Source organism: Lynx rufus, unplaced genomic scaffold (assembly GCF_022079265.1).
Source record: "Lynx rufus isolate CCGP_SWC_20201006 ecotype Redwood Valley unplaced genomic scaffold, mLynRuf1.p SCAF_9, whole genome shotgun sequence".
Classification (NCBI taxonomy): Eukaryota; Metazoa; Chordata; class Mammalia; order Carnivora; family Felidae; genus Lynx; species Lynx rufus.
The window spans coordinates 102,715,064-102,740,461 of record NW_025814897.1 but is presented as its reverse complement, the minus strand read 5'-3'; the positions used below and the strand labels follow the sequence as shown (position 1 = coordinate 102,740,461).

The following is a 25,398-nucleotide window of genomic DNA, read 5'->3' as shown; positions in this document are numbered from 1 at the left end:
AGCAAGTCTGTCGCATGACTAGAGGCTGTGCCTCCTGCAGACATTAAGGCAGTGTAGGGTGGGGACACGGGGAGCCCCTCCCCCGCCCCCCCCCCCCGAGATAACACGATAAGGAGGACGAAGCCCCAGTGACCTGTGCCAAGTCCCGAGCTCCAGTCCTGGATGCATAGACAGCCCATGAGCTGGGCCTTTCGGACCTGCTTCTGCAGATTTACATTTTAAAATCTCTCTCTTTGCTTTGACTTTTTTCTCTTCCTCCCTGGCTATTCCCACACTCACTGATCCCCCCAGGTCCTCAGGAGACCAAAATGTAAGCCAGAGCAGGAGAGAGGGCTTGAATTAATTTCAGTGTCTTTGTGTCTTGCAGTAAGATAGAAAATTCTGACATCTTAAGGCCTGTTTGTCCCCGGGCGGCTAGATTTCCTTATGGTTGTTTCCATCAATGAATTTTTTAAGGCAAGATTTGTTTTCTCTAATGTCCGAATATCCGATGTTAAGACTGGGAGGGTTACGAGCACAGGTTTGGGGGTCGGGCAGACACTGAGACTTTGTAGGGTGACCCGACCTTGGTCAGATTCCTTCGAAGTCCCCCTCAAAGCTGCTTCTCTGGCCGTTTACGTATCGGGAAACTGGAGAACCCAGTGCCATCTGCAGTCTGGCGATGGCCTACCATACCTGCAAGGATTTCATAAACGTATCTCATATTTCTTTGGTGACAAATATTGTAATTAAGGTAGTGCGGTCCTCACCTTCCAGGTAGGGCAGCCAAGAGCTTCCCCGGCGCTGTGGTGAGTACCTGGGTATAGGACCTGGGGTGAGTGCCCCTGACCCATGCAGGCAGTCACTTTGGTGGGCACACTTTCTTTATTCTTTGTGCTTTGGTGGAGATCTGGAAAATACTCTCTGGTCCGGGCCGTCCACTCTTCTCATCTCTTATTTCTGTCTCATCAAAAAGAAGTGTGGGCTTGGAATAGCTCGAGTCCCTGGCCTCAGGGGGAATCCAGAAGGCTGGGCGTGGGGGTCTGCAGACTGCATGGAATACGCAAGATGGTCTCCCAGCAAATACAGCTTTTACTGGGGAAACGGCCACACAGGTCAAGGAAGCTGTCAGCCCACTTGCTCTGGGCCGGAATGATAGCCCCACAGCTGGCTCAGCTGCCTTTCTCATGCTGATCACAAGCTCCAATGGGCAATTATATATGTCTTTGATTAATAAAAAATGGAGCAATGAATGAATACTTAATAATGCAGTCTGGCGAGTACAATCTTTCAGAACCTGGGCTGGGGGTGAGGCAGGAAGTAATCAAAGGGGTCCTTGGGGGTGAAAAGGCAAGGGCACCCCACGGGAGTGGGGGGTGGGGCGAGATGGGTTCTGGAAAACAGTTCAGCCCCGGTCCTTGGCTCTCTGCCTCTGTGCTGGGGATTTGTCGGCAGCCCTGGGAGCCTGAGATCAGGACAGAGGTTTGAGCGGGTGGGCAAAAGGGCGGAAATGTGTTCTGTGCCCACCCAAGTGGTCAAGCTAAAGGGCCTGGAATAGGGGGTCTGTGTGCGTCCGTGTGTCTGCCAGTAGCTGTCTCCTCCATGTGCGCGGGGTGTTTGTGCTCCTTTCCGTGGGTCTGCTTGCGCGAGCAACCGTTTTGAAACTAATTTGGTTAGGGATGGGGCGGACGGGCAAAGGGGCCAGACGGCTGAAGAGGATAGAGAGAGGAAAACACACACCGCTGGGGCTGGCGGGAGATAACGGACTGGAGATCCAAGGGCCAAAACTGTGAGCAAGGGAGAAAGGAAGTGACAGAGGGGGGGGTGGGTGGACCTCCCCAGACACCGCCCCCCGCTGGTCAGGGCCCTTCCGGACTGGAGCAAGGCGGGGGTGGGGGGTGGGGGTGAGGGCGGGGCTGGGAGGGGCGGGCGAGAGGCGCGAATCCAAAAGCCTAAGGGCGCGGGGTGGCAGGGGAGTCCCAGCGAGGCGGCCTGCCGGGTAGGGCGCTGGGGCCACGCGGCGAGGGGGGGACGGGGGGGGGGGGGAGCGGAGGCCGCGGACCCCTGCGGCGCCTTCTCAGGTAGCTTGGGAGGGAGGTGCAGGTGCCGGAGGGGGTGCCGGTGGGGATGCCGGTGGGGGTGCGGGTGCGCAAGGGTCCCGGGTCCCCCGGGGCTCCCTTTGGGCAGAGAGTGACACGCGGCAGAGGGTGACACGTGGAGAGGCAGGAGGAGTCCTAGCCCGGGTCAGGGAAGGTCCCGCTGGAGTGCGATATTTTAGGCTTTCCACTGGCTTGTGCTGTGACTAACTAGCCCACGTGACCTTGGGCAAGTTGACAACATCCCCTGGACCTGTTATTCCCTTGTCAGTAAACTGAAGAAAACAAAACGCTAACTTTGCCAGGTTGTTCGAGACTTTGTGAGGACATATACGAAGTGTCACCCCCCCCTCTGGAATTGCCGCTGTTACTATTTCTGTGGACGGTCCCCAGACCTGGGCTCAGTTCCTCCTTCCCCACGTGCTGCCAATGTGGGGCAGAGAGGCTTTTTTGCAGCTGTTTCTAACAGCTGGCCTCTCTCCCCACCCCTCCGGGGAACCCTCCTTCCACCTCTACCTTTCCCCCAAGTCCCCCCCCCCCCCCCCCCCGGAGCCAAGCAGCCTCCGCCTTATTTTACAGGATCTGGACAGTCTCCCACTGCCGGTTTTTTGCTCAGGCCCGAAACAGCCAGAACCACAGCCTCCTTGAACAGAAGGGCTTGCCAGAGGAATTTTCCAAGTGCTCAGAAGGCCAGCCCTCGAAGCTCCTGTGGTCAGCGCGGGAGGCCCCCCGTGAGATTTGGGGACCGGCTTCAGCTCAGGCCATGCAAGGCCAGGGTCTGTGTCTCCGAGTGGCCACCCTGCTGACAGGGCTGCTGGAATGCCTCGGCTTTGCAGGCGTCCTCTTCGGCTGGGCATCACTGGTGTACGTCTTCAAAGCAGAGCATTACTTTGACGAACTGTGTGAACCAGATGCCGGGGCCACGGGCAACTTCACGGCGCAGCCTGGTAAGGGACGTCCTTAGGGAGGCAGAGTGTGGTTTCCAGGCAGTAGGAAGGGGCAGGAGGGACCCCACCCCCTGCCCACACCGCCAGCCTCTCTGTGCTGAGCAGAAAGGAGTGTGCGCCTCCCCACCAACTCCCTGACCTTGGTCTAAGAGGTACCTGGGGAGGGATGTACCAGCCCCCAAGGGGTAATTAGGGGCTGTCACATGTCAACTCCCTGAGATCTCCCCTTTCTCTCCTCCAGACTGCAAAGCCCAGGATGAGAGGTTCTCACTTATCTTCACCCTGGGGTCCTTCATGAACAACTTCATGACATTCCCTGCCGGCTACATCTTTGACAGGTTCAAGACCACCGTGGCTCGCCTCATAGCCATGTAAGTGCCAAAGGCCCGGCCTGGGCAGACATAGGCAAGAGGAATTCTTCCGGGAGCGGCCTCGCCTGGAGGGGGACCCGGTCAGGCAATTGGGCCGCGCTGCCCGGCCCCGTCCTGGCAGCTGTCAGAAATAGCCCAGGATGTGGACTCTGTGTGGATCCACCCTCTTCCCTGCACCCCTACTTCCCTTTCCTCTGCCCTGTTCTTCCTCCGTTCCATGTGAATGTAAATTCAAGTTGAGCAGGAGCCCGGGCCCACTTCCGGTGAGGGCTGGCCTGGTGCCTGGGTTAACATCACGGAACCTAAAATGGTCACTCTGCCTTCACCCCAGGGATCCTTGTCTATATGTCCAACAAGACCTCACATCCAGGTCCCCCAGGCTTCATTGTCATCCTCCTCACCATCTACCCCTGTCACTCCCCAGACACTTAGTAAGGTCTCCTGGGTATCCCCAGTGGTGGGAGTGCCCGACCCCCTGATTGGAGGGGAGACCGTGGGGGTTTCACGGAGGGTAAGGGACCTCGCCTCGCCCTTACAGGGTGGCACTGCAGCTGGCCAGCTTCAGCGATAAGCAGTGGCCTGCTGAGGCCTTGATAGGACCCAGAGCAGGTGCCTCCTGGCACATGCATGGGAAATGAGCCATCAGATGGAGGGACTGCAGGGCTGCCTGATAAAGCCAGTTCCTGCTCTTTAAGACTTTGTCTATAGAAAGACTTTATCTCAGTCTGTCTTGGTCCTTGGCTCCCTGTCTCCTTCCCACCCTTTCCTTTGTCCCCTCCCTCCCCTCTGGCCTTCGGATGTTCGGAAAAACTCTGTCCTTCCTGCGTTTCCCTTTTGCTTTCACATAGAACACTTACTTCGGACACATCAGGTCACCAAGTATGTGGGGTTTTTCCCCCACACGAAGCAATTCTGTGACGTCAGCTGGTGTCCTACCATTTAGGCCGGCTCTGACGCTATCTACCTGGAGAAGGCGTCAGATCCTGCAGGTTCAGGGCCGGGTCCCACAAGACTGCCCCCCATTTCACATGCCGATTGCAAGGAGCAGGCCCCTCAGGTTACCCCCAGCTTTGGTCCGACTTGGCCCCAAATCGGAGGTTCCCGTGACCTTCTCCCTCCTGGGCTGGATTATTTGCTAGAACAGCGCACAGGACTCAGGGAAACACTTATGTTCTAGCAGTTTATTAAAGGATCAGATAAAGGATACAGATGAAAGATACAGGTTCGGAAGCACTCTGAGCCCCATCCTATCGGGATTTTATGGAGGTTTCTTCATGTAGGCTTGATCGAGTATTAACCGTTTCCAGGCCCCCTCCCCTCTCTAGAGAAGTAGAGTGAGGGCAGCTGAAGACTCCCAAACTTCCAATCATGGCTTAGTCTTTCCAGTGACCAGTGCCCATTTAGGAGCTGTGCGGGAGCCTCCTGGAGTCACCCCATTGGAAGAAAAAATGTTCCTAGTGCCCTTGTCATCGAGTTTACAAGGGTTTTAGGAGCCCTGTGTCAGGGATCCGGGACAAAGACCAAATAATGTATTTCTTATGATAAACCACAATGCCACAGTGCACTCCTGGTCTTTGAACGTGGGTCCCTTGTAGCAGAAACGATCATAAAGGTCAAAAGATACCGGCACATTATCCGAAACACATTCAGTCATGAATAACTACCCAGGCCCTCGTTGTAGCATCTGAAAGTGTCTCCCAGGGCCACTTATGCACAGGCTTCCATTTGATCTTGTCAGGTTCCAAAAGCAGGCGTGGTCTCGGCATTATATACCTTTACCCTTCAGGCGTCTGGTATCATTGAGCTAAGGCAACATGCCCTCTTGCCCTGAGCCGCTTTCGAAGCGTTCGTGTAACACTGGCTGTCTTTCCCACCAGGCAGTGTGGTGGCATTCACCGTCAGTCCCAAATTTGGCAGATAGAGGGACAGCAGGTCTGCCCCACCAGGCCCTTAGGAATTCTAACATGACGGTGAAAAACATAGTTTCTTGCTTAGGAATCATCCCTGCGTCCAGCCCTTGTCGTGGCTGTCCTGGCCCTGTGGCCACTGTGTGAGGGAGGGAGAATTCCCCTAGCCACCGTGCTAGCTAGGGGAAACGGTCCCCGTTCAGACGTAGCGTCCACCCCCCTTAAGACAGTCGGGTGAGGGGCGCCTGGGTGGCTCAGTCGGTTAAGCGTCCGACTTCAGCTCAGGTCACAATCTCATGGTCCGTGAGTTCAAGCCCCGCGTCGGGCTCTGGGCTGATGGCTCAGACCCTGGAGCCTACTTCTGATTCTGTGTCTCCCTCTCTCTCTGCCCCTCCCCCATTCATGCTCTGTCTCTCTCTGTCTCAAAAATAAATAAAAACATTAAAAAAAAAAAAAGACAGTCGGGTGAAAGAGAGACAACCCCTTCACATGAAGCCTGTTCTCTTATCTTAGTGCACCCCTCAGATGCCGTAGGGATTTCCATAGGGCTGTGCCCTGTATGGCCAGGTTTCCAGTGTCCTCCTACGTGACCCTATGGCCAGGCCACTGGGTCAGTAAGAACCCGAAGGTCGGGGCCTTTTCCATTGTAGATGTCTTTCCTCTCTGCTAGGACAGCAGCATGCAGTTCATTGAGCCCCCTGAGCTGATCTGTCTGTACCTTTTTGGATCAGAGTGCGGGCCTTCCAAATAGGATGCTGTCCATTCATCTTGGAACACAGCCAAGTCGCTCTTTGTTGGTTAATCGAGAGTTCTTTAGAGGGCACCGTCCAAGGGGACGGTAGACTCCATCTGTTCCCCACATGGTTCCAGAGTCCGCCTTAGGGGAAAAGAGGCTCCCTGTCCGTGGTGTCTCCTCCGTGCCGTCCCCAGGCAACACGATCCTGTTTAACCATTGCTATTTTTAGTATGGAATTCTTCTGGGCATTGCTGTCCCCATTAGAGCATTTCTCCGACATCATGCTAGACATTGTGGGTATTTCCTGTTTTAAGATCATTTGATGTACTTCAGTTATCTGTGTGGATTCAGTTAATGTCTGAGAGCAAGACAATAGATGCCCCTCAAACGGAAATTCCCTTGTCCGAGATGCCAGTCATTGTCGCTGGGAGGTAACCGCAGACTTTTGCCATGAGTCCCAGTTTACGCTCCCCATAAGGTCATGGCACAGAGCATTTGTCTTCTACCAGTACTCCACCTCCTATTCCACACCATCTGGGCTCAGGCAGTCTCACTGGCTCCCATTTAACATGCTCCGTTAACACGAAGGGCAGATTCACACGCCTTCCCGTCTACAGGGCTAGACGTGTCCCTGCCTGGACACACACAGCGGCCACCCCCATAATACAGTTCAGGTAAAGGAGAGGCCAGCATTCTCACAAAGCCTGTCCCAACGTGCTGGGTCTCCTATGAACGTTTACCCTTTCTTCCATCAACCCTTCTCTTCCTACCCGGAGCCTCCTTAGGACTTTGTCAGCAGCTGCTTTCCCACATCAGATAGGGGAAGGGTTCCCGGCCAGGCAGAGTATGCATTCTCATAAGACATCAGGTGAGGTAGACACAACTTCTTTACAGAACGCTTGTTTAAACAGCCCAACTTTCAAAGCGTTTTTATGCCCCTTAATGTGTATTTTTGAGCGAGAGAGAGAGAGAGAGAGAGAGCGAGCAGAGGAGGGGCAGAGAGAGAGAGGGAGACACAGAATCTGAAGCAGGCTCCAGGCTCTGAGCTGTTAGCACAGACCCTGACACGGGGCTGGAACCCACGAACTGTGAGATCGTGACCTGAGCCAAAGTTGGACGCTTAACCAACTGAGCCACCCAGGTGCCCCTGTCTTCTGGCTTTTAACATTTTTGTAAATGGGGATGAATAGAACGGACTTGTGTGCAGGCACTTTAATGCTGGGAGCCATCAGGGGTCCCTTTGGCTCCCTGCCTGCCGCCTTAGGCAGTGTTGTATTAACACCTTTTAACCTTATCAAATGTCCATTTCCTTTATTGCACATCTCTATAACCCTCTGAAGATTTCCACCCTCCAGGGATGACCTCATGACTCTCCTCTGTTTCCTCTCTGTTCCACCCCCATTGGGATTGGCTTTCCTCACCTTATTCCTTAATAACTGTTAAAAAATTTCTACTCTTCTAAGACCAGTCTCTTGATCCTCTCCTCCCCCTTTCCCCATTCTTCTGTTAATTGACCTGATATATTTATTAGCATCTATAAGACCCAGGAGGGGAAGCTGAGCCAGCGATTCAATAAGCCTTTCCAAACTGTTTTTTGTCCTTTTGCAGCAATAGGTTTTTATGGGGTGCCCACGTGAAAGGGGCCCCCTTCACCACAGCATTTACCTCTGAGATCTGGGCACAGGTCACCATCAAGCCACTCCCGCACAGCTTGCACACAAAGGGGATCAGCTGCCCCATCTGGACTGTTCTATTTGTAGGGGGACACCACCTTACAGTGGTTTCTATCCAGTCCACCGGGCTGGCTGTGCCCTCAGGAATAACTTCCTGTGTGTGTGGATTGTTCCATAACAAGCTACTGGGTCCTGCATCAACCCAGACCCGTGCACTTCCAGTCTGCTGCATTCAAAACCCAGGACACAGCCCCCAGGTCAGTCACTGACCCAGCCCATTTCAGTAAAGGATCCCCAGGAAGCCGAGGGTACCCACCCACAAAATGTAGCAACTCCTTTGCACCATGCCACTCCTCCCCGCCACCATCCAGGTCCGTGGCTTTGCCTCCTCCCACACGGACTACCTTCTTGGGGACCAGAGGTCTTAGAGGAACTTTCTGTTGCTCCTGCATAATTTTTCCCTTGGGGGTGACTTGGAGGCTAATGGCCGAAGCTCAGAGTGCCCCAAATCTGACCTCGGTCTAGCATGAGGATCTGAGCCGGCACTCTTTTAATTTCGTCTTTGCTATCACGGATCCCGGTAACCAAGAGCTTGTACGTTTCAGCTTTTGCTTATTACTTTGCACTTTGGTGAACCCGCTCCCCAGGAGTTGGCTCCATTTCTGAATTCGGTTGGTAACTTTTCCCTTTAGTGACTGATTATACTGCAGCCACTGCTCCACAACCCAGGAGCCAGGGGCTCTTCATCCCCCATGCTTTCGTCCTTTCTCTTTCTGGACGCACATGTTTCTTTGAGCCTGGGCCGTTCTAGCAACTCCTGCTTCACTGACACCAACCATATTGGAAAATCCTACATATCGCCTCCTGCATTGCTCCTTGACTTTCAACAGAACACTGCCCTCCTGACATGTCGGGTCACCACACGTGTGTGGGGTTTCCCAAACCCTGCAATTCTGTGACACCAGCTGGGTGTCCTACAATGTAACTCAGCTCTGACACCATCTACCTGGAGCCTCAGATCCCCCAGTTTAAGGGCTGGTTCCCATGAGTCTGCCCCCCAACTTCAGATGCCGATCACAGGTGGTAGGTCCCCAACTCACCCGCAACTTTGGTCTCACTTGGCTACAAATCAGACGTTCCCATGACTGCCTTTCCCTTGGACTGGATTATTTTCTAGAATAGCTCGCAGAACCCAAGGAAACATTTACTTATGTTTACCAGTTTATTAAAGGACATGATAAAGGATACAGATAAACAGCCAGATGAATAGATATGTAGGGTGAGGTCTGGGACAATCCTGAGCACAGGAACTTTTGTTCTGGTGAAGTCTGGGCTGTGACATCCCCTCAGCCTGTGGTTGTCTATACCAGCCCAGAAGGTCTCCTCACGTAGGCTTGATCAATTATTAATCATTTCCAGCCCTATTCATCATTTCCAGACCCTTTCCACCTTTTGCAGAAGTGGGGGGCAGGGCTAAAAATACCAAGTTTCTAATTCTGGCTTGGTCTTTCTGGTGACCAGCCCCCCACCCGGAGCCATCCAGGAGCCGACCCAGAGTCACCTGATTAGAACAAAGATGCTCTTCATGCTCTTATCCCTGAAGAATTTACAGGTGTTTTAGGAGCCCTGTGTCAGGCACTGGGGACAAGGACCAAATGTGTATTTCCTATTGTAAATCAAAACATCACACTTAGGCATGGCTTCTCTTACCCCATGCCTTGCAAGACCCCCAAACTGCTAAGAGATCCCCATAACCTTGGGATTGTGGGTCCTGAAATCACAGTGACCTAGAATTTCTAGAAGAGTCCATTCATTTCCTTATATAGAAAAGGCTCCAGAGGCCCAGAGAAGGGCAGTGCCTTACCCAAGATCACACAGCAAGGAGGAATTAGAACTCAAAGTTTTGCTTTGTAGACCAGGCCCTAATCCCTTTCTCCAAGGGATTGGCTGTTGGGACCCCAAGTGGGAGGACCTTGGCTCTATCTTCTCTGTCTTTTCTTGACATCATTTTCCATCTCCCATTGTATGTTTCAGATTTCTCTATACCAGTGCCACCCTCACCATAGCCTTCATCTCTGCAGGTGAGTGCTATCAGATGGGTGGGAGGGACACAAGGTCAGGGGCGCTTGGTAGATGGGAAGCTGATGGGTAGGAAACACTGACCCCCACAATTATCAGAGATCCACAGACTTTGAGCTTGAAAGAATCTTTGAGGGAGTGATTGCCAGTCTATGAAACCAGTCTAGTCTACTGAGAATGCAAAAAAAATAAGGACAATGGAGGGATTGCTTCAGAGAGAAGAATTTATTTGAAAGATTCCGTCCTTCATCTTGTCCGTGTTAATGTGTTCTCTTTTTATTTTATTATTTTTTTAAATGTTTATTTACTTTTGAGATAGAGAGAGACACAGAGTGCAGGTGGGGGAGGGGCAGAGGGAGAGGGAGACACAGAATCCGAAGCAGGCTCCAGGCTCTGAGCTGTCAGCCCAGAGCCTGATGAGGGGCTCGAACTCACAGACCTTGAGATCACAACCTGAGCTGAAGTCAGACACTTAACCAACTGAGCCACCCAGGCTCATGTGTTCTCTTTTTAAAACAAAAGGATAGTATGGAAGGTGGTTCTTTTTGAAAATACCCTTACTTAGTAGGGCAAAAGTCAACAACCCTATCGTAGTTAAAAGTTTTTGTCTCAAATTTTACCCGTTTACGGACATAGAAAATTTCCACGGTCTGGGAACTTCAGTCAGGTTCATTCTCCTCTTCTCCCATTGTGTAGAGGAGAAAACTGAGGCTGGAGAGAGACGCCTTGCGAAGACTTGTAAGGGGAAGTGCTCTTTCCTGGTGTCTTGGTTGTGCTGGCCAAGTGCTCCAAGTTTAATGAACCAGGGAAACACAGTCCATGGCCATTTCATGCTCGGATTTCACAGCACCCCGTAAGATAGGAAGAGCAAAGACGGTTATTCCCATTTAACAGATAAGGTGACTGAGTCACAGATTCGGAATCCAGCTCAAAGTCATGCAGTAAGTTAGAGGCTGGCCTTGGGGGCCGAATCCAGGCTTCTCTCCCCGGCAATATCAACCATAAAGAGAGGGGCTGTTGTGGCTTAATGAGGGAAGGGAACAGTGGCTTCGCTTTGAGTCTTGCCTCTGCCTGTAGGCGTGCAGGTCTGCTACAGACCGAGGACCACCTTCTGTGGGGAAGAAGTGGCTCAGGAGACCTCCACAGGGTCCCTCTGTAGGGACATTTGGGGGAGCCCTGACCACTATCTTAAGATTCTCAGAGGATGCTAGAAGGCTGGCTGGCATTGGGGCCCTGACCCCAGGATTGTTGGGAATTCGGAGCAGGTGGGAGCCAGAGTCTGGGGCCCCATGTTTGGGTTGCACTGTGACATGACCCCCACCTCTGTCTTTGACTGTTCCAGACTCGGCCTTCCTGCTCTTCCTGGCCATGCCCATGCTCACTGTCGGAGGAATCTTGTTCCTGATCACCAACCTGCAGGTGTGAGCCTGCCCTAATGCCAGGCACCTGGCGGGAGGTTGGGGAGGGTGGAGGGAGGGACAAGCGCTTTTCCGCATTGGCTACCTCCTGTGGGGTTGGCTCAAGCCAGGGCAGCGGCTCCTGGGATGGAGATGGGTCTGGGTAGAGTAAGGGCCTGGTGCATGCTGGGTGCACAGGAAATACTGTTTCACGGACAAATACGTGATTCATGTGTTCTCTAGGTTGGGAACCTATTTGGTAAACACCGCTCGACCATCATCACGCTCTACAATGGAGCATTTGACTCCTCCTCGGCTGTCTTCCTCATCATTAAGGTAAAAAATATCCGTTAGCAACATTTATGGAACACTTACCCGTGCCAGGCACTTGTCTTGTGAACTTTGCATGATTTCTTTCCTTCGACCCTCCTGCAGCCAGTAAACGTGACTCTTGAACTTGAGCCCGGACCTGTCTGCTGCTAGAGCCTCACCTGGTAGTGATTAGGCTCTTTATGCCTACCTAGGAGTTTTGGGGAGAGGCTATGATGTGCCCCGGCTGGTGCTAGGCCGAGGCTGGGAGCCCTTTGGAGTGGAGTGTTTGCACCTGTGAGCTTCTGATTTGGACAAAAAAGGGGAGAGGTAGCTGGTGGGAGCAGCGGGGGCAGACACAGAGGCCTCTCCAGCTCTCCTACAGGCTGATTTGGGGGCTCAGGGGGTAGGGGAGGGGCCGTTCCCAGTGTTATCAGTGGCTCACCCAGCAGCCACTCCACCTTCGTCCTTACTAACAATTCTATCTGGGCAGTGAGGTGCCAACCCAGAGGATGAACCCTCATTGATCTAAGCCAGTTGCGGCAATCCCTGTCCCCCTTGCTAGTGATGGGTAAAGGTGGTCATGTTATCCAGTCCTTGTTAATGAGATGAAGGGTGTATGTCCTGGAAGAGTTTAGGGGACATTTCCCCTCCCTGATGGAAGGTGAGAGCGGAGCAGACAGAAAGCCTTTCTCCTTGGCCCCCCTTCCCACTTTTTCTCTTTGAATGTTGTGATGGCAGGATGTGATAGCTAGAGCTGTGGCAGCTATGCTGTGATTATGAGGCAACCAGCTGGAGGACACTAAGGATGACTGAGTGGAAGGAATGAAAGAGTGTGGGTCTTTGACACTCGAAGCTGCCTAACCTGGGACTTCCCTCCGGGCTTTGTGTTAGGCCAGAGGCAGCTGGCACAGCCCATGGGCCATCGGGAAAGAGAAGAGGAGCTCTGGGAGTCACTACTAGACATGAGACTAGCTTAGTCCCATGAGCGCCTTGGCTTGGAGGGGCACCCAGAGACTGAGCCCCAGGGGCACTTACCCAGGCCTCTCTCCCCCTGGTATAAGCGTCACTTTCCTGGTTCTCCCTCCTTCCCCTGGGTGTGCCTTCCTTTCTCTCTTCCCTCCTTAGAGGTGGAAGGAGAGAGAATGACAGAGCAGGAGCTGAGTTCTCCATTTGATCTGACCTTGCTGCCGCTTCCTCTGACCTAGAGCAGTTCATTGCACCTCTCTGGACCTCACTTCCACCCCCTGTGAAAGGAGGACATTGGGCTACATCAACGGTTTTCAAACTGGGTGTTGAGGAACACTGAGGGGTTCTTTTGATATTATGTCGGTCACCAAGGAGAACGAGGGGGAGGATGACTGGGTTCTTCCCGCCGATGTGTTTCATAAGTTGGATTTTTGTGTAAAGTTTTGTTTGAGAGAAAGGACTTGGCGGCTGTTAAATAAGATAAAAAAGCAGTAGGCTGGCAGGTCTCTGAGAAGCCACATTAGGAGACTCTACGAGGCCGTGGTGACGGGTGACGTGACGGCTCCCCTGCTGGTTGAGCCGTGGGGTGAGGGTGAGCCTGTGTGTGGGTCAGGCGTCTTTGATCAGCGTTCAGGGTGGAAGGCAAGAGCCGGTGACAGGCTGGGGCTCCAGCCCGTGCTTCTTACACTGACCTTTTTTGTGGGCTAAAACACACATCACATAAAATTTACCATCTGTACCATTTTTAAGTGTGCAGTTTAGTGGCATTGAGGTCGTTCACACTGTTGTGCAACCGTGACCACCGTCCCTCTCCAGGACTCCTTTCAGCTTTGTAAAACAGAAACTCTGTACCCGTTAAACAATGACTTCCTGTCCCCCCTCCTGCCCCAGCCCCAGGCCACCGCCCTTCTGTTTTCTGTTTCTGTGCGTTGAACTGCTCTAGGTACCTCATGCACGTGGAATCATGCAGTATTTATCCTTTGTGCCTGGCTTATTTCACGTAGGAGAGCGTTCTCAAGTTCACCCACGTTGTAGCACGTGTCAGAACCTCCCTCCTCTTTAAGGGTGAATAAGGTCCCGTTGTACGTATGTGCCACAGTTCGTTTACCTACTTCTCTGCAAATGGTTTGCTTCGACCTTTTGGATGTTATAACTAAGATTGCCACGAATATGGGTGTTATGCTGACTTTTCCCCTTCTCCTTCTGCAGCTCCTTTATGAACAAGGCATCAGCCTCAAGGCCTCCTTCATCTTCCTTTCCGTCTTCAGTGCCTGGCATGTTGGGCGTACTTTCCTCCTGATGCCCCGAGGGCACATCCCCTATCCGGTGCCCTCGAACTACAGCTACGGGTAAGGACTGTGATCTGGTGATCGTGGGCCAGAACCTTTCACCTGACCTGCAGCAGGAAGCCAGGGGTGGGACAGATGTGACCTCCTGTCACAGGACAGGAGGACTAGACTGGGGGTGTATCAGCTAGCTATTGCTGTGTAACAAACTATTCCAAAACTCAGTAACATTAAGCATTTCTTATTTTTCATGAGTCTGTGGGTCGCTGGCTAGTTCTACTAATCAGAGACAGACCTGGATGGTGTTGACAGGCTCACTTATGCCTCCGGTCATCTGGTGGGCTAGCTGGGGTCTGCCTAGTGAAGATGGCCTCCCTCATATGGGGTTTGTCTGGCAGTCATTCACGGTGACAAAGATGTCTGGGTCACGTGGCTCTCATCCTCCATTAGGCTAGTTCCGGGGTTCCAAGAAACAGTGCAGACGTGCACAGGGTTTCTTGGAATTGGCCCAATATCACTTCTGTTGCATTCCCTCGGCGGAAGCAGGTCACAAGGCCAGCCCAGATACAGGGGCTGCGGAAACAGAGCCGCAAAGTCCCATTGCAAAGGTTAGAGAACAGAGCAGGTGCACAAATGTGACCATTTTTCCAGTTAGCACCACAGGTAGTGGGGGGGGGCATTCAATGGTGCTCAATTACTATTTGCCACGCCCCTTGTGCCCTCTGATTTCACTGAATGATAATCCTCTCAGATAGATATCCTTATCTCTGCTTTCCAAGTGAGAAAAATGAGGCTCAGGAGGGCTAAGTCTGAGCCAAGTTTCCATAGCTGGGAGGAGGCAGAACTGGGATTTGAACCCAGGCCTCGCCCACTTTACCCACACTTCCAGTGGTTCCCAAACTTTGCTGCATAATAGAATCATATTATGGTTTGATAATGATAAAGGTTTGATAATGATAATGATAATGACAATGATATGGTTTGATAAAGGAAGCCTGGGGCGCCTGGGTGGCTCTGTCGGTTAAGCGTCCGACTTTTGATTTCAGCTCAGGTCATGATCTCACGGTTCGTGAGTTCGAGCCCCATGTTGGGCTCTGCTGTCATCTGGGAGTCTGCTGCGGATCCTTTGTCTCCCTCCCTGTCTGCCCCTGCCCCACTCACGCTCTCTCTCAAAAATGAATAAAAAGGGGCGCCTGGGTGGCGCAGTCGGTTAAGCGTCCGACTCCAGCCAGGTCACGATCTCGCGGTCCGTGAGTTCGAGCCCCGCGTCAGGCTCTGGGCTGATGGCTCGGAGCCTGGCGCCTGTTTCCGATTCTGTGTCTCCCTCTCTCTCTGCCCCTCCCCCGTTCATGCTCTGTCTCTCTCTGTCCCAAAAATAAATAAACGTTGAAAAAAAAATGAATAAAAAATAAACATGTAAAAAAGTTACAGAAGCCTGGCTCCTGTGCCCAGACATTCTGCTGTGACTGGTCTGGGCTGTGGCCTGTGCAGTGGAATTTGGGCGTCCCTGCAGCCTGAATCTCAGGCTCAGCTCTCAGTCCTGGGGTTGGGCTGGGGGCTTCTGTGTCCATAGCCTGTGCTCTGGGAACGACGCCAGGGAGGAAGAGAAGAAAACGGCAGAGTCTGAAAAGCTGGAGCTGCAGTCCAAGGAGTCCCTTCCAGCAAAGGAAGGTGAGTCCTGCAGGTTCAGCCCCGCAGCCGACCTGGTGCTCTGCCTCCAGAGCTGCCCCGGGGACTCAGAGTCACGGAAGGTCCGTCCAGGAGCACCTGGGTGGCTCAGTCAGTTATGCGTCTGACTTCGGCTCAGGTCATGATCTCATGATTCGTGAGTTCGACTCCTGAGTCAGCCTCTGTGCTGACGGCTCAGAGCCTGGATCTTGCTTCAGATTCTGTGTCTCCCTCTCTTTTTGCCCCTCCCTGTTCATGCTCTCTCTCTCTCTCTCTCAAAAATAAATAAACATTAAAAAAATTTAAAAAAAAAGGAACGGTCCATCCAGAAGAGGATGTGGGAGGTCTTCTCCACCCCACCTCACCTCCCTTTTACAGAGGGTCCATGGAAGGGCGTAGACCTCTGTGCTTTCTCTTTCTGCCCCTCTTCTCTCTCCTAGTCTCATTAGACGTCCTCCCAACCCCAGGTCATTTGCCTTCCCCTCCTCCCACCCCTCAGTCCCTGAGTCTGCCTTGTTTTTGTCCCGTTGCCTGTAGATGTCCCGCCCAACCCCCCCCTTCCCCCTTCGCCCTCTCTCATCCCCTTGCCGCCTCCCTTCCTTCCTCTGTTTTGGGGCTTCGGTTACAAACATCCCAAAGCACTGCCGACAAGGTAGAAGCAAGAACAGGATTCTGGGAAAGCTCACAAAATTAAGGGGAACGTGAACTTGCCAGGCCCCGGGAAGAGGAGAACCAGGATGCCCCTGGGGATCCCTGGGGACTAAAATCACAGCCAGTCGGCCTCGCCAGGGAGAGCGATGGAATTGGTCAACCCTGGGTGAGGAACAGGACACGTCATTCACAGCCCCGCCCGGACCACGAGGACTCAGGCAGGGGACGATTTCCAGAACAGACTCGGGATCCTGGTACTGAAAGCAAGGGAAGGGGCGCGAGTTGCTGCTGAGACAGTGGCTGTCCGCCTACTAACCCTCACCTCGTCTCCAACGAACGTTCTGTTCTCCTTGTCTTACTCTTCCCCGTCCTGGCTGGGAGAGTGTTGGTGCAAGAAGTGTCATTGGATCCGAGCTGCGAAAGACAGATGGGGTTTCAGCAGACGGAGGGGGGACGTGGGTGGGTCATTCACGGTGGTGGGGCCGGGATAACAAAGGTATAGGGGTGGGGACGTGCTGTTTACTGGCAGCTCGGAGAACACGCCAGATGAGGCCTGGAAGCCAAGAGAAGGTGAGCTCACTCCTTAGGCAGCCCCGTGAGGCCCCTACACTCCTGCCCATCCCACTCCCCTACCTTGTAATTTATGCCCAGATCCTTCCTCTCCATCAGAGGCGCTGGGACCAGGGAAGCAGCAGGAGCCCCGCTCTTTCTGGAGCTATGTTCTCTCTCAGCGCTTCGCCTGGCACCTGGTGTGGCTGTCTGTGATACAGCTGTGGCATTACCTCTTCATCGGCACCCTCAACTCTCTGCTCACCAGCCTGGCCAAGGGTGACAGGGCGCTAGGTACGTGGCAGGGCTGGGGGTGGGGTGGTGGTGCAGCCTGCCTCTGTGTCCCTGCCGGGGACTTGGAACCTTGAGGCAGGGTGGGGGGGGGCGTACTGAGCTCGGTGGGGCTATGTGGTCTGGAGGAAGGTCTGAGCAGGGGTGTGGGGAGGAGGGACAGGCAGGGCAAAGGCAGGTGGGGAGAGTCCTCTCCCGTAAGGCAGTGCTGGAAGTTTCTTACCAGCCACCCCCTGTCTGCCCTCTGCAGTCAGCGCCTACACAAACGCCTTCGCCATCACTCAGTTCTTCGGAGTGCTGTGTGCCCCCTGGAACGGCCTGCTCATGGACCGCCTCAAGCAGAAGTACCAGAAGGAAGCGAAAAGCACAGGTGAGGCCTGGAGAACCCGGAAGAGGAGGAATCTTCATGCAAGACCAGAGTCCCCTTCTCTTTTGTTCTTAATCCTTCTCTTTTTGCATCCATCCGTGTTCATCTGTCCACTAGTCACGGAGTGTGAATTATGTGCAAGCCATAGTTCCAGATTCCACAGCGGACGGGACAGGGATGCCCTTGTTCTCAAGCTGTTCTCCGCATAGAGAATGGAGAAGGGCAGGCGATCAGACGTTGCCATCCATGCAGTCAGCTCCCGGGGTGGGGGCGATGGGGACACACAGGCACAAAGCCTGTGCTGGGTGAGGATGCGGATGATGTCAGGGAAGGCTTCCTGGAGGAAGTGGCTTCTGAGCTGAGGCCTGAAGGACGAGCAAGAAGAGAGGAAGAGGAGGGCCCTGGGAGAGCAGCCCAGGAATACGCTGAGGTCAGGGTGGTGAAGGAGCTAGCAAAATAGTGGGGGAATCTGGGGAATCCCAGAGGGGATGTCCGGCTGACCCAGGGCACAGAGAAGGTGCTGAACGGGGAGAGGTAACAAGGGGCAGGCGGTGCTGAGCCAAGGAGCGTGGATGAGACCTTGGATTCCGAGACCAGAGGAACAGGGGGCCGCTGAGGTACCCTCTTCCCCCGCACTGTGCCTCCTACCCCTGCTGGTGTGTTTTGAGATAGATCTCAGGCATCAGATCCTTTCCTCTGGGTCTCTAAAAACAAGGCCCTTTTTATGTAAACGGTACCGTCACGTCATGGTCACGTACAAAACCCAATAATGTCTTAATACCATCTAACATGCAGTCCCGTTCAGATTTCCCAAATTGCCTCAGATATGCCTTTTTTTTACAGTTGGTTCGTTCAAATTAGGATGCACACGGGGTCTGCGCTGTGTATTTGGTTGATGAGCCTTCCGTATCTTTTTACATTTGTATGTCCCTCCCCTCCCCCCACCTTTTGTTTCTTCTTGTTGTTTATTTGTTGAAGAAACTGGGTCATTTGCTCTGTCAGATTTCCCCCAGATTGGATCTGGCATCCTTTGGAATCATTTAAAAATGTTTCTTTGATTGGGTATTTCCTGTAAACAGGCAGATTGGAGGCTTGAGGAGACGCAGTTTAATATTTTTTTGGGAGCATGCTTCGGAGGTGGAGCCTCGGGCTTCCTCTGGTTCCTATCAGCCCCTGGTACTCGCTGTGTCTGTTCTTACGATGTTAGGATTGATCAGTGGGTCCAGACATTGCCAGTCTGATGCACCCATTACCGAGTTTCCCATCAGCCTTTTGGCTAATGATTTTAGTAGCTCCTGGCGATCACTGCCGGGATCCATTATCTTATTAGGATTGCAAAATGGAGATTTTCTATTTCTGTCTTTCCTTCTGCTTTTACTTGCTAGAGTTCCTCCCGAAAGAAAAGCTTTCCCTCATTGGTGGCTTTGCACCCTGAAATAAGTGCTTGGCTTTTCCTCTGTTTACCAGTTTCAGAGTACTGACTTGGTGCCCTAGCAACCTCCAGAGGTGATGAGCTGTCACTTCTCCGTTGTTTTGTTCATTACTTTATTTCTTAACGTCATTTCTCTTTTAAAGTCTCATTTTAAATATATTTGACAGGGGCGCCGGGGTGGCTCAGTCGGGTAAGCGTCCGACTCTGGCTCAGGTCATGATCTCACAGCTCCTGAGTTCGAGCCCCGCATCGGGTTCTGTGCTGACACTGCGGAGCCTGCTTGGGATTCTCTGTCTGCCTCTCTCCCTGCCCCTCCCCCTGCCCCTCCCCTGCTCCTACTCCGCCTCTCTCCCTCTCTCAAAAACAAATAAACATTAAAAAAAAAGAGACCAATTTAAATATATTTGACACGTTTCCATCCATGTCTGTCACGATTCTTCTTTATGCTCGAATCGGTCCATCTTCTTTGGCCACTGGGAACCACCAGGTCAGAGTCTGTGTCCTTTCACACAGCCCCAGTGGGTTTAGAGACTGTCTTACTCCCTAACACAGCGACATGTTCAGATCCGTGTCCCGGGGTAAGTTTCCTGCCCCGGACCTGAAGCAGTCATTTCCCCAAGTAGTCCTGGGTCCCTTTAAGTGGGAAATGGTATTTAAAGACTGCAGTCTGGATGCTAGAACTTCCAGTTCTCCTGGGTTGTCTGTGCTTCGAGGCCTTGGAGAGAGGTAACATTTTAATTCCAAGTTTACTTTCTTGGGGCACCTGGGTGGCTCAGTCGGTTAAACGTCTGACTCTTGATTTCGGCTCAGGCCACAATCTCACCATTTGTTAGATCGAACCCTGCATCCGGCTCTGTTCTGATTTCTAATTTCTTGGGAGAAATGAGAATTTCTAAATTCTTGGGAGAATCTTTGGGATTCTCCTCCGCTTGCACTCTTGTGCTCTCTGTCTCTGTCTCAAAATAAATAAGTAAACATTAAAAAAAAACCCCAAAAAACAAAGTTTACTTTCTTGATTTTATATGTGTCTCTTTTCTCTTCCTCTGAAAATCGTAGTTCCTAAATAATGCTATTTACGTATACTGTATACACTTTCTCTATATGCTGTGCACTGTATACATATACACATGTATAGTATTTTAAACATTTATACATAATGCCTGGCTTCGCAATATCAGTACTATTAATAGTGATTGCTGAGTACTGTTGCCCTTCCTTCCTTCCTTCCTTCCTTCCTTCCTTCCTTCTCCTTAAGATATATCCCAAAGAGATGTACAGTCAAATCACTGTGTTTTAAGAGTCACCATCTTGACGTATATACATGTCCATTGGTTTCTGAGTTTTTGCGATTGCTTTGTTTTCGTCCTATTCTTTTAATTTAATTTAATTTTTTTTAAAGCTGATTTATTTTGGGAGAGAGAAAGAGAGTGCAAGCAGGGGAGGGGCAGAGAGAGAGGGGAAGAGAGAATCCCAAGCAGGCTCTGTGCTGTCAGCCCAGAGCCTGACACGGGGCCTGAACTCACAAACTGCGAGATCATGACCTGAGCCGAAATCAGGAGTCGGATGCTTAACCCACTGAGCCACCCAGGCACACCTAATTGTATTTTTAGTCATTTACTAGCAAACAGTTCTATTTTTCCAAGCTGTGAAACAATATATTTGAAGAAGTTTCGTTTCCCTTCCTGTTCCCTGGACCCCCATTCATTCCCTCTTTCTTTAGGTAATTATTTTTATGGCTTTTTAAAGAAATGCAGAAGATATATATCTAGTCCGCATTCTCTGAAGTATTATTGTGCCGTTGCAGATGATTACAGGATATTGTAACGCACATCCACATTATATTTTGTCTCGCCCTCTCTTGGGTGAAGGTGCCCACTGCACGCCGTGGCCCGTAGCTCTCTCCCTCCCGAGGGGGCTCCGGGACACGCCTCCTCTGGCCCCGTCAGCTGCTGCCCATCCGTCCTGTGGCTGCGGCACTGATGTTGCCATCGCCCGAGAGCCACACGGAATAGCTGGCTGTGGCTTGGAGGGGGCAGAGCACGTGACCCACGGACCAGGCGGAGTCAGTGGGGGTAGAGAGCAGTGGGTGCACTTGAATGGCAACTGGGGGATGGATTGGAGATGAGCATGTGGGAGGAAGAGGTTTCTGCCTGGACGGCTGGCGGGGCGGGGACGGTGGCTCGACTTCCTCTCGTGTCTTTGTGTCCCTTCCCCATCCTCCACCGTGCTCGCCTCCATGCACAGCCTCTTTTTCCTTTGGACCAGGGTCCTCGGCCATGACGGTGGCTCTCCGCTCGGCGGTGCCTTCTCTGGCTCTGACGTCTCTGCTGTGCCTGGGCTTTGCCCTCTGTGCCTCGGTCCCCATCCTGCCCCTCCAGTATGTCACTTTCATCCTGCAAGTGATCAGCCGCTCCTTCCTCTACGGGGGCAACGCAGCCTTCCTCACCCTCGCGTAAGTGGGCTTGGGGTGCGTAACACCACCGGGGACGTGCGGGCGCAAAGGGAAGTGTGCTGGATGGACCTGGGGCTGGTCCAGTGAGGGAGGCAGGGTCTGGGAGCAGGTGTAGAGGGTGGGGTAGCGGGAGAAGCTGGTGGGAGGGATAGAACATTCACGAACTGGAGCCTTCATATCAGCTCTCCTCTCTGCCTCTCTTATCTACCTGTACACCCTCCAAGGCCCGCTTCCGGTTCAACTGTCCCAGAGTCAGAAAGAGAGTGTCTTCCTTCTTTGTGCCCTTGGCACTCTGGTCCTGCTTCCTCTGAGAGTGCACCCATCACCCAGCAAATACTGACCTGTTCATGTGTCTGTCTTTTCTTGAGACCTCTGTGGGCACAGCCTGTGTCTGGGTCCCTGCTGTTTCCCCGGGGCCCCGCACAATACCTCCTCCGTGTTCTGTGTTTGAGCAAAGGTGAGGGGGGAAGAGCTGTGTGGGTGTTGGGTGTGGGTGAGTGAAGCCAGGCCTACGACTGGGGGACTTGGGAGAAGTGGCCGCCACGGGCCCACCACGGCCAGGCCCCTCCTTGGAAAGAGGGCTCCTGGAGCTCACGGGAACCCTGTTTTGTCTCTCTCCCCAGTTTCCCTGCGGAGCACTTTGGGAAGCTCTTTGGGCTGGTGATGGCCTTGTCAGCCATTGTGTCTCTGCTCCAGTTCCCCATTTTCACCTTCATCAAAGGACCCCTCCAGAACGACCCGCTCTACGTGAGTACTGTGGGGAGGGGCATGGCCCTGGCCTTAGGCCAGCAAGGACATCTAGATTGGGGTGCTTCAGCGGGGCCCCCGCAGGAGGCGCCCCACATCTGGCTGAGATGGTTCCTTTAGGAATGTTTCTGCACATGGGGGCATCCTTGGTCTTATTTCTCAAACTGGGGTAGCAGGGGACCCCTGCCACAAGGCAGGGGTACCTGAAACCACACGACTCACCTGCGGGGTTGCCAAGAGATTTGGGGAGAATATAGCCTTTGTGTGTGTGGAAACAAGCAGACGTACTCTGGCAGAGAATGTAAAGTGCTCACAACATTTCAAATGAAAACCGACGACTTGAAAGACATTTCCTGCTTGCGGTGCCCTGGCCTCGGCCCTGGGACTACAACACGCATCGGCTTCCATGGTTATTCCGAGGGCCGGGAACTCTGTACCCTCACCCCTGCATCCCCACACTGGAGGGGTACTCATAGGCCCAGCCCTGCTGGTGTGGTGGTTCACCTCTCTGCAGATTGAAGACATCAGTTCAGGGATTTGGGTTCTGTGACTTAGACATTCAGAAGCACAAAGCTAAGGAGAGAAATCGTTTGACTTTGAATTTCATATTCCGACCACTGCACAGCTCTGTTAGCCTCGTTTAAAAAAGGGTAGCAAGGGGCGCCTGGGTGGCTCAGTCCGTTAAGCGTCTGACTTCAGCTCAGGTCATGATCTCACGGTCCGTGAGTTCGAGCCCCGCATCGGGCTCTGTGCTGACAGCTCAGAGCCTGGAGCCTGCTTCTGGTTCTGTGTCTCCCTCTCTCTCTGCCCCTCTCTCACTCATGCTCTGTCTCTCTCTGTCTCAGAAATAAATAAAAATTAAAAAAAAAAAAAGGGTAGCAAAGTGTAGAGCAGAAGCGTAAGTCAGTCATTGGGAGAAAAAAAAAAAGGGACTGAACTTCAGAACTGAGGAGAGTGCCTCGATTGTGACCTCCGGCGAGTCTGACCGTATTCAGAAGACGTGTGTTCCAGCCACTGTCCCCAACTTCCCGTGTGACCTTGAGCAGGTCGTTGAGCGCTCTCAAGACCTCTGTTTCTTCATCTGTGAAATGGGCACAATATCCCTCCCCGACTCTGCTCTTCCGGGCAGAGGGGAAAAAGAAGTCTCCCCCCCCCACCCCACCCCCCGGGCACTGTAGTGTCTCAGGAAAAAGTCAAGGCTGTTCCTTTGTTGGTGGCGGCTGCTGCTCAGAGTTCTGGACCTCACCCCTCCCCTCTCTCCCCGCCAGGTGAACGTGATGCTGGTGCTGGCCACTGTCTTGACATTTGTCCACCCCTTTATGGTGTACTGGGAGTGCCGGCGGGAACGGAAGTCCCCTGCAACTGCCTAGCTCCGAAGCTCTTGCTTTTCACGCTGAGGACGCTTTGCTAATCTTTCCCCACCTTGGAGGACCCCGTGTCCAGGCGCGCTCTGCCTGCCCAGGCTACCGGTATTAATTGGCCATTGCTGTTTCTTTAAAAAAATAAAACGTTTCACGGCCAGCTGACACCCGGATTAACAAGAGAAGAGGCCCCGTTGCCACGCTGATTGCTGTCAGACGGACCCAGAGCAAAGGCCCATGGAAGTTCTTAGTTTCGGAGCAGGAAGCACATGACCTTGGTAGACACCCGGTCTAAGGGGAGGTGATGTGATGGGGAGGAGGTTTGTCACCTACTTGTTCGGACCTCTTTGGCTGTGAGGCCTCTGTGTGTCGAGCCCTTTGTGCCAGGTAAGCTTCCAGGTGAAGAGTACGGTTGTCGTGACCTTGGCGACAGGGCCCGGCCCTTGGAGGGGGCTCCCTCTATTATTTACGTTGGGCATAACAGAAAATATTTCTCTGGGGAGTAATCTTATAGAAAAATAAAATCTCTCTGCCCGAGGCAACTACTGGTGTGGCTCTCACGGCTTTGGGCTGCTGTGTGCCTGTGTGCACGTGTGTGTGCATATGTGTGCTTGCTTGGGCTTCCCCCGGCGGGGGGGGGGGGTGCTCCAGCCTGGGGAGTGGCCGCGGGAGTGGGGCAGAGGAACCTGGGTGCAGCATCCCCAGTGTAGCAGCTGGACCCGGAGGTGGAACCTCAGACCGGGACCCACTCTCCTGGTCCTGGGACATGGGCCTGATGCTTCCTTCCTTTGCCTCCTCTTCCTCCCCACCCTCCCCCAAGACTCCACACCCCCAGCCGAGAGCCCTAGATGGAATCAGAAGGTCCCTGTGAGTCTCAGTTCCGGCACTCAGCCGCCGGGCAGGTCCCGTAACCACCGTGAATCACAATTTCCTCACCTGCAAAGTGTAGTTAATCATTTCTATCCCCGAGAGCTGTTGTGAGAATTTAAAGTAATTGCTGCTAAAAAAAAAAAAAAAAAGAAGAATAAAAAGTAAAGTCATTGCTGCTGCCTAGCACACGGCAGGAGGACATGAGCGTTTTGTTCCTTTATTTACTCATGACCAGAAAGGAGAGGGGTAGCCAGGGGGGAGAAGGTGAGGGGCTGGGAGGGAGAGAGGGTAGGTGGGTGAGATGGAGAATTTGGAACACGCAAGCAGAGGCACTAGGAGAGGATGGTGAGGGGGAGAGGCTGTCAGGCAGACTGATTTGTTCATTCATTCATTCATTCAACTACTGTTTATTGAGCTGCTACAGGGCATCAGGCACTGTCCTAGGTTCTGGAGGCACGAAGATGCCCAAGAGTCTGAAGCCAGCTCTTCTGTGAAACTGCAGGAGAATTTCCAGGGGCCTGGGAACCTGGGTCTGAAAACAGCAGAGAAAACAGACAGCTAATGGAAGGCTTTTACTTTGTTATCTTGCTCAGAACTTTCAGTGGCTTCCTGCTGCCCACAGGACACAGCTCGGACACCAGCCTGGCACGCAGGCTCCCCCAGTGTGATTCTGACTTCTCCCCGTACTCTTCACCTCACACCTTTAGGAGGACAGAACACATCCCCGTGGACCAAGCTTCCTGGTCTCTGGGTCTGGGAGCACATCAGCTGCTCTGCACAGGCTTGCCTTGTCTCTGCTGCCTGGACAGTCTGCCTGGTCCCCTCGGGTTCTGCTCAAAATATCCTCTCCGCTGGGGGTGCCTGGGTGGCTCAGTGAGTTGGGCGTCTGACTTCGGCTCAGGTTATGATCTCACAGCTCGTGAGTTTGAGCCCTGCTTCGGGCTCTGTGCTGACAGCTCAGAGTCTGGACCCTGCTTTGGATTCTGTGTCTCCCTCTCTCTCTGCCCCTCCCCTGCTCGCACTCTCTCTGTCTCTCTGTCTCTCTCTCAAAAATAAATAAACATTAAAAAATATATTAAAAACATCATCTCCTCTAAAAGTCTTTCCTCGGGGTATCTAGCAGCAATGAGTTCCCAGCGCTCGGTACCCTTCCTGGTGATCAGCACCTGTCTCCTTGCATGACAACGTCTCATCACCCGGGCAGTGACCCCCATGGGGTGGCCTCTGGATGTCACCTGGCTTATTGACTCATGCGTGCTGG

General features: G+C 52.9%; 1 protein-coding gene across 2 annotated transcripts; it reads left to right on the top strand.

Moving 5' to 3' along the window:
• The first annotated feature begins 1,909 nt into the window (after positions 1 to 1,909).
• SLC43A3 (solute carrier family 43 member 3) lies at positions 1,910 to 24,341 on the top strand. Of its 2 annotated transcripts, XM_047070825.1 has the most exons (13): positions 1,910 to 1,978; positions 2,655 to 3,022; positions 3,264 to 3,393; positions 9,744 to 9,790; positions 11,131 to 11,207; positions 11,429 to 11,521; positions 13,673 to 13,812; positions 15,323 to 15,420; positions 16,720 to 16,911; positions 17,159 to 17,278; positions 20,973 to 21,159; positions 21,783 to 21,906; positions 23,175 to 24,341. In XM_047070825.1, exons 2-13 carry the CDS (start codon positions 2,839 to 2,841, stop codon positions 23,274 to 23,276), a joined length of 1,494 nt encoding a protein of 497 aa, XP_046926781.1. In that variant the 5' UTR covers positions 1,910 to 1,978; positions 2,655 to 2,838; the 3' UTR covers positions 23,277 to 24,341. The 2 variants fall into 2 exon arrangements, with proteins under 2 accessions (XP_046926781.1, XP_046926782.1); XM_047070826.1 differs by lacking the exon at positions 1,910 to 1,978 and having other exon boundaries at positions 16,738 to 16,911.
• Positions 24,342 to 25,398: the final 1,057 nt, after the last annotated feature.

Excerpts from the sequence above, each read along its gene's own strand:
- SLC43A3 (XM_047070825.1), top strand. The coding sequence starts at position 2,839 with ATGCAAGGCCAGGGTCTGTGTCTCCGAGTGGCCACCCTGCTGACAGGG. Across the intron at positions 9,791-11,130 it reads CATAGCCTTCATCTCTGCAG|ACTCGGCCTTCCTGCTCTTC; the intron begins GTGAGTGCTATC and ends TGACTGTTCCAG. Across the intron at positions 11,522-13,672 it reads CTGTCTTCCTCATCATTAAG|CTCCTTTATGAACAAGGCAT; the intron begins GTAAAAAATATC and ends CTCCTTCTGCAG.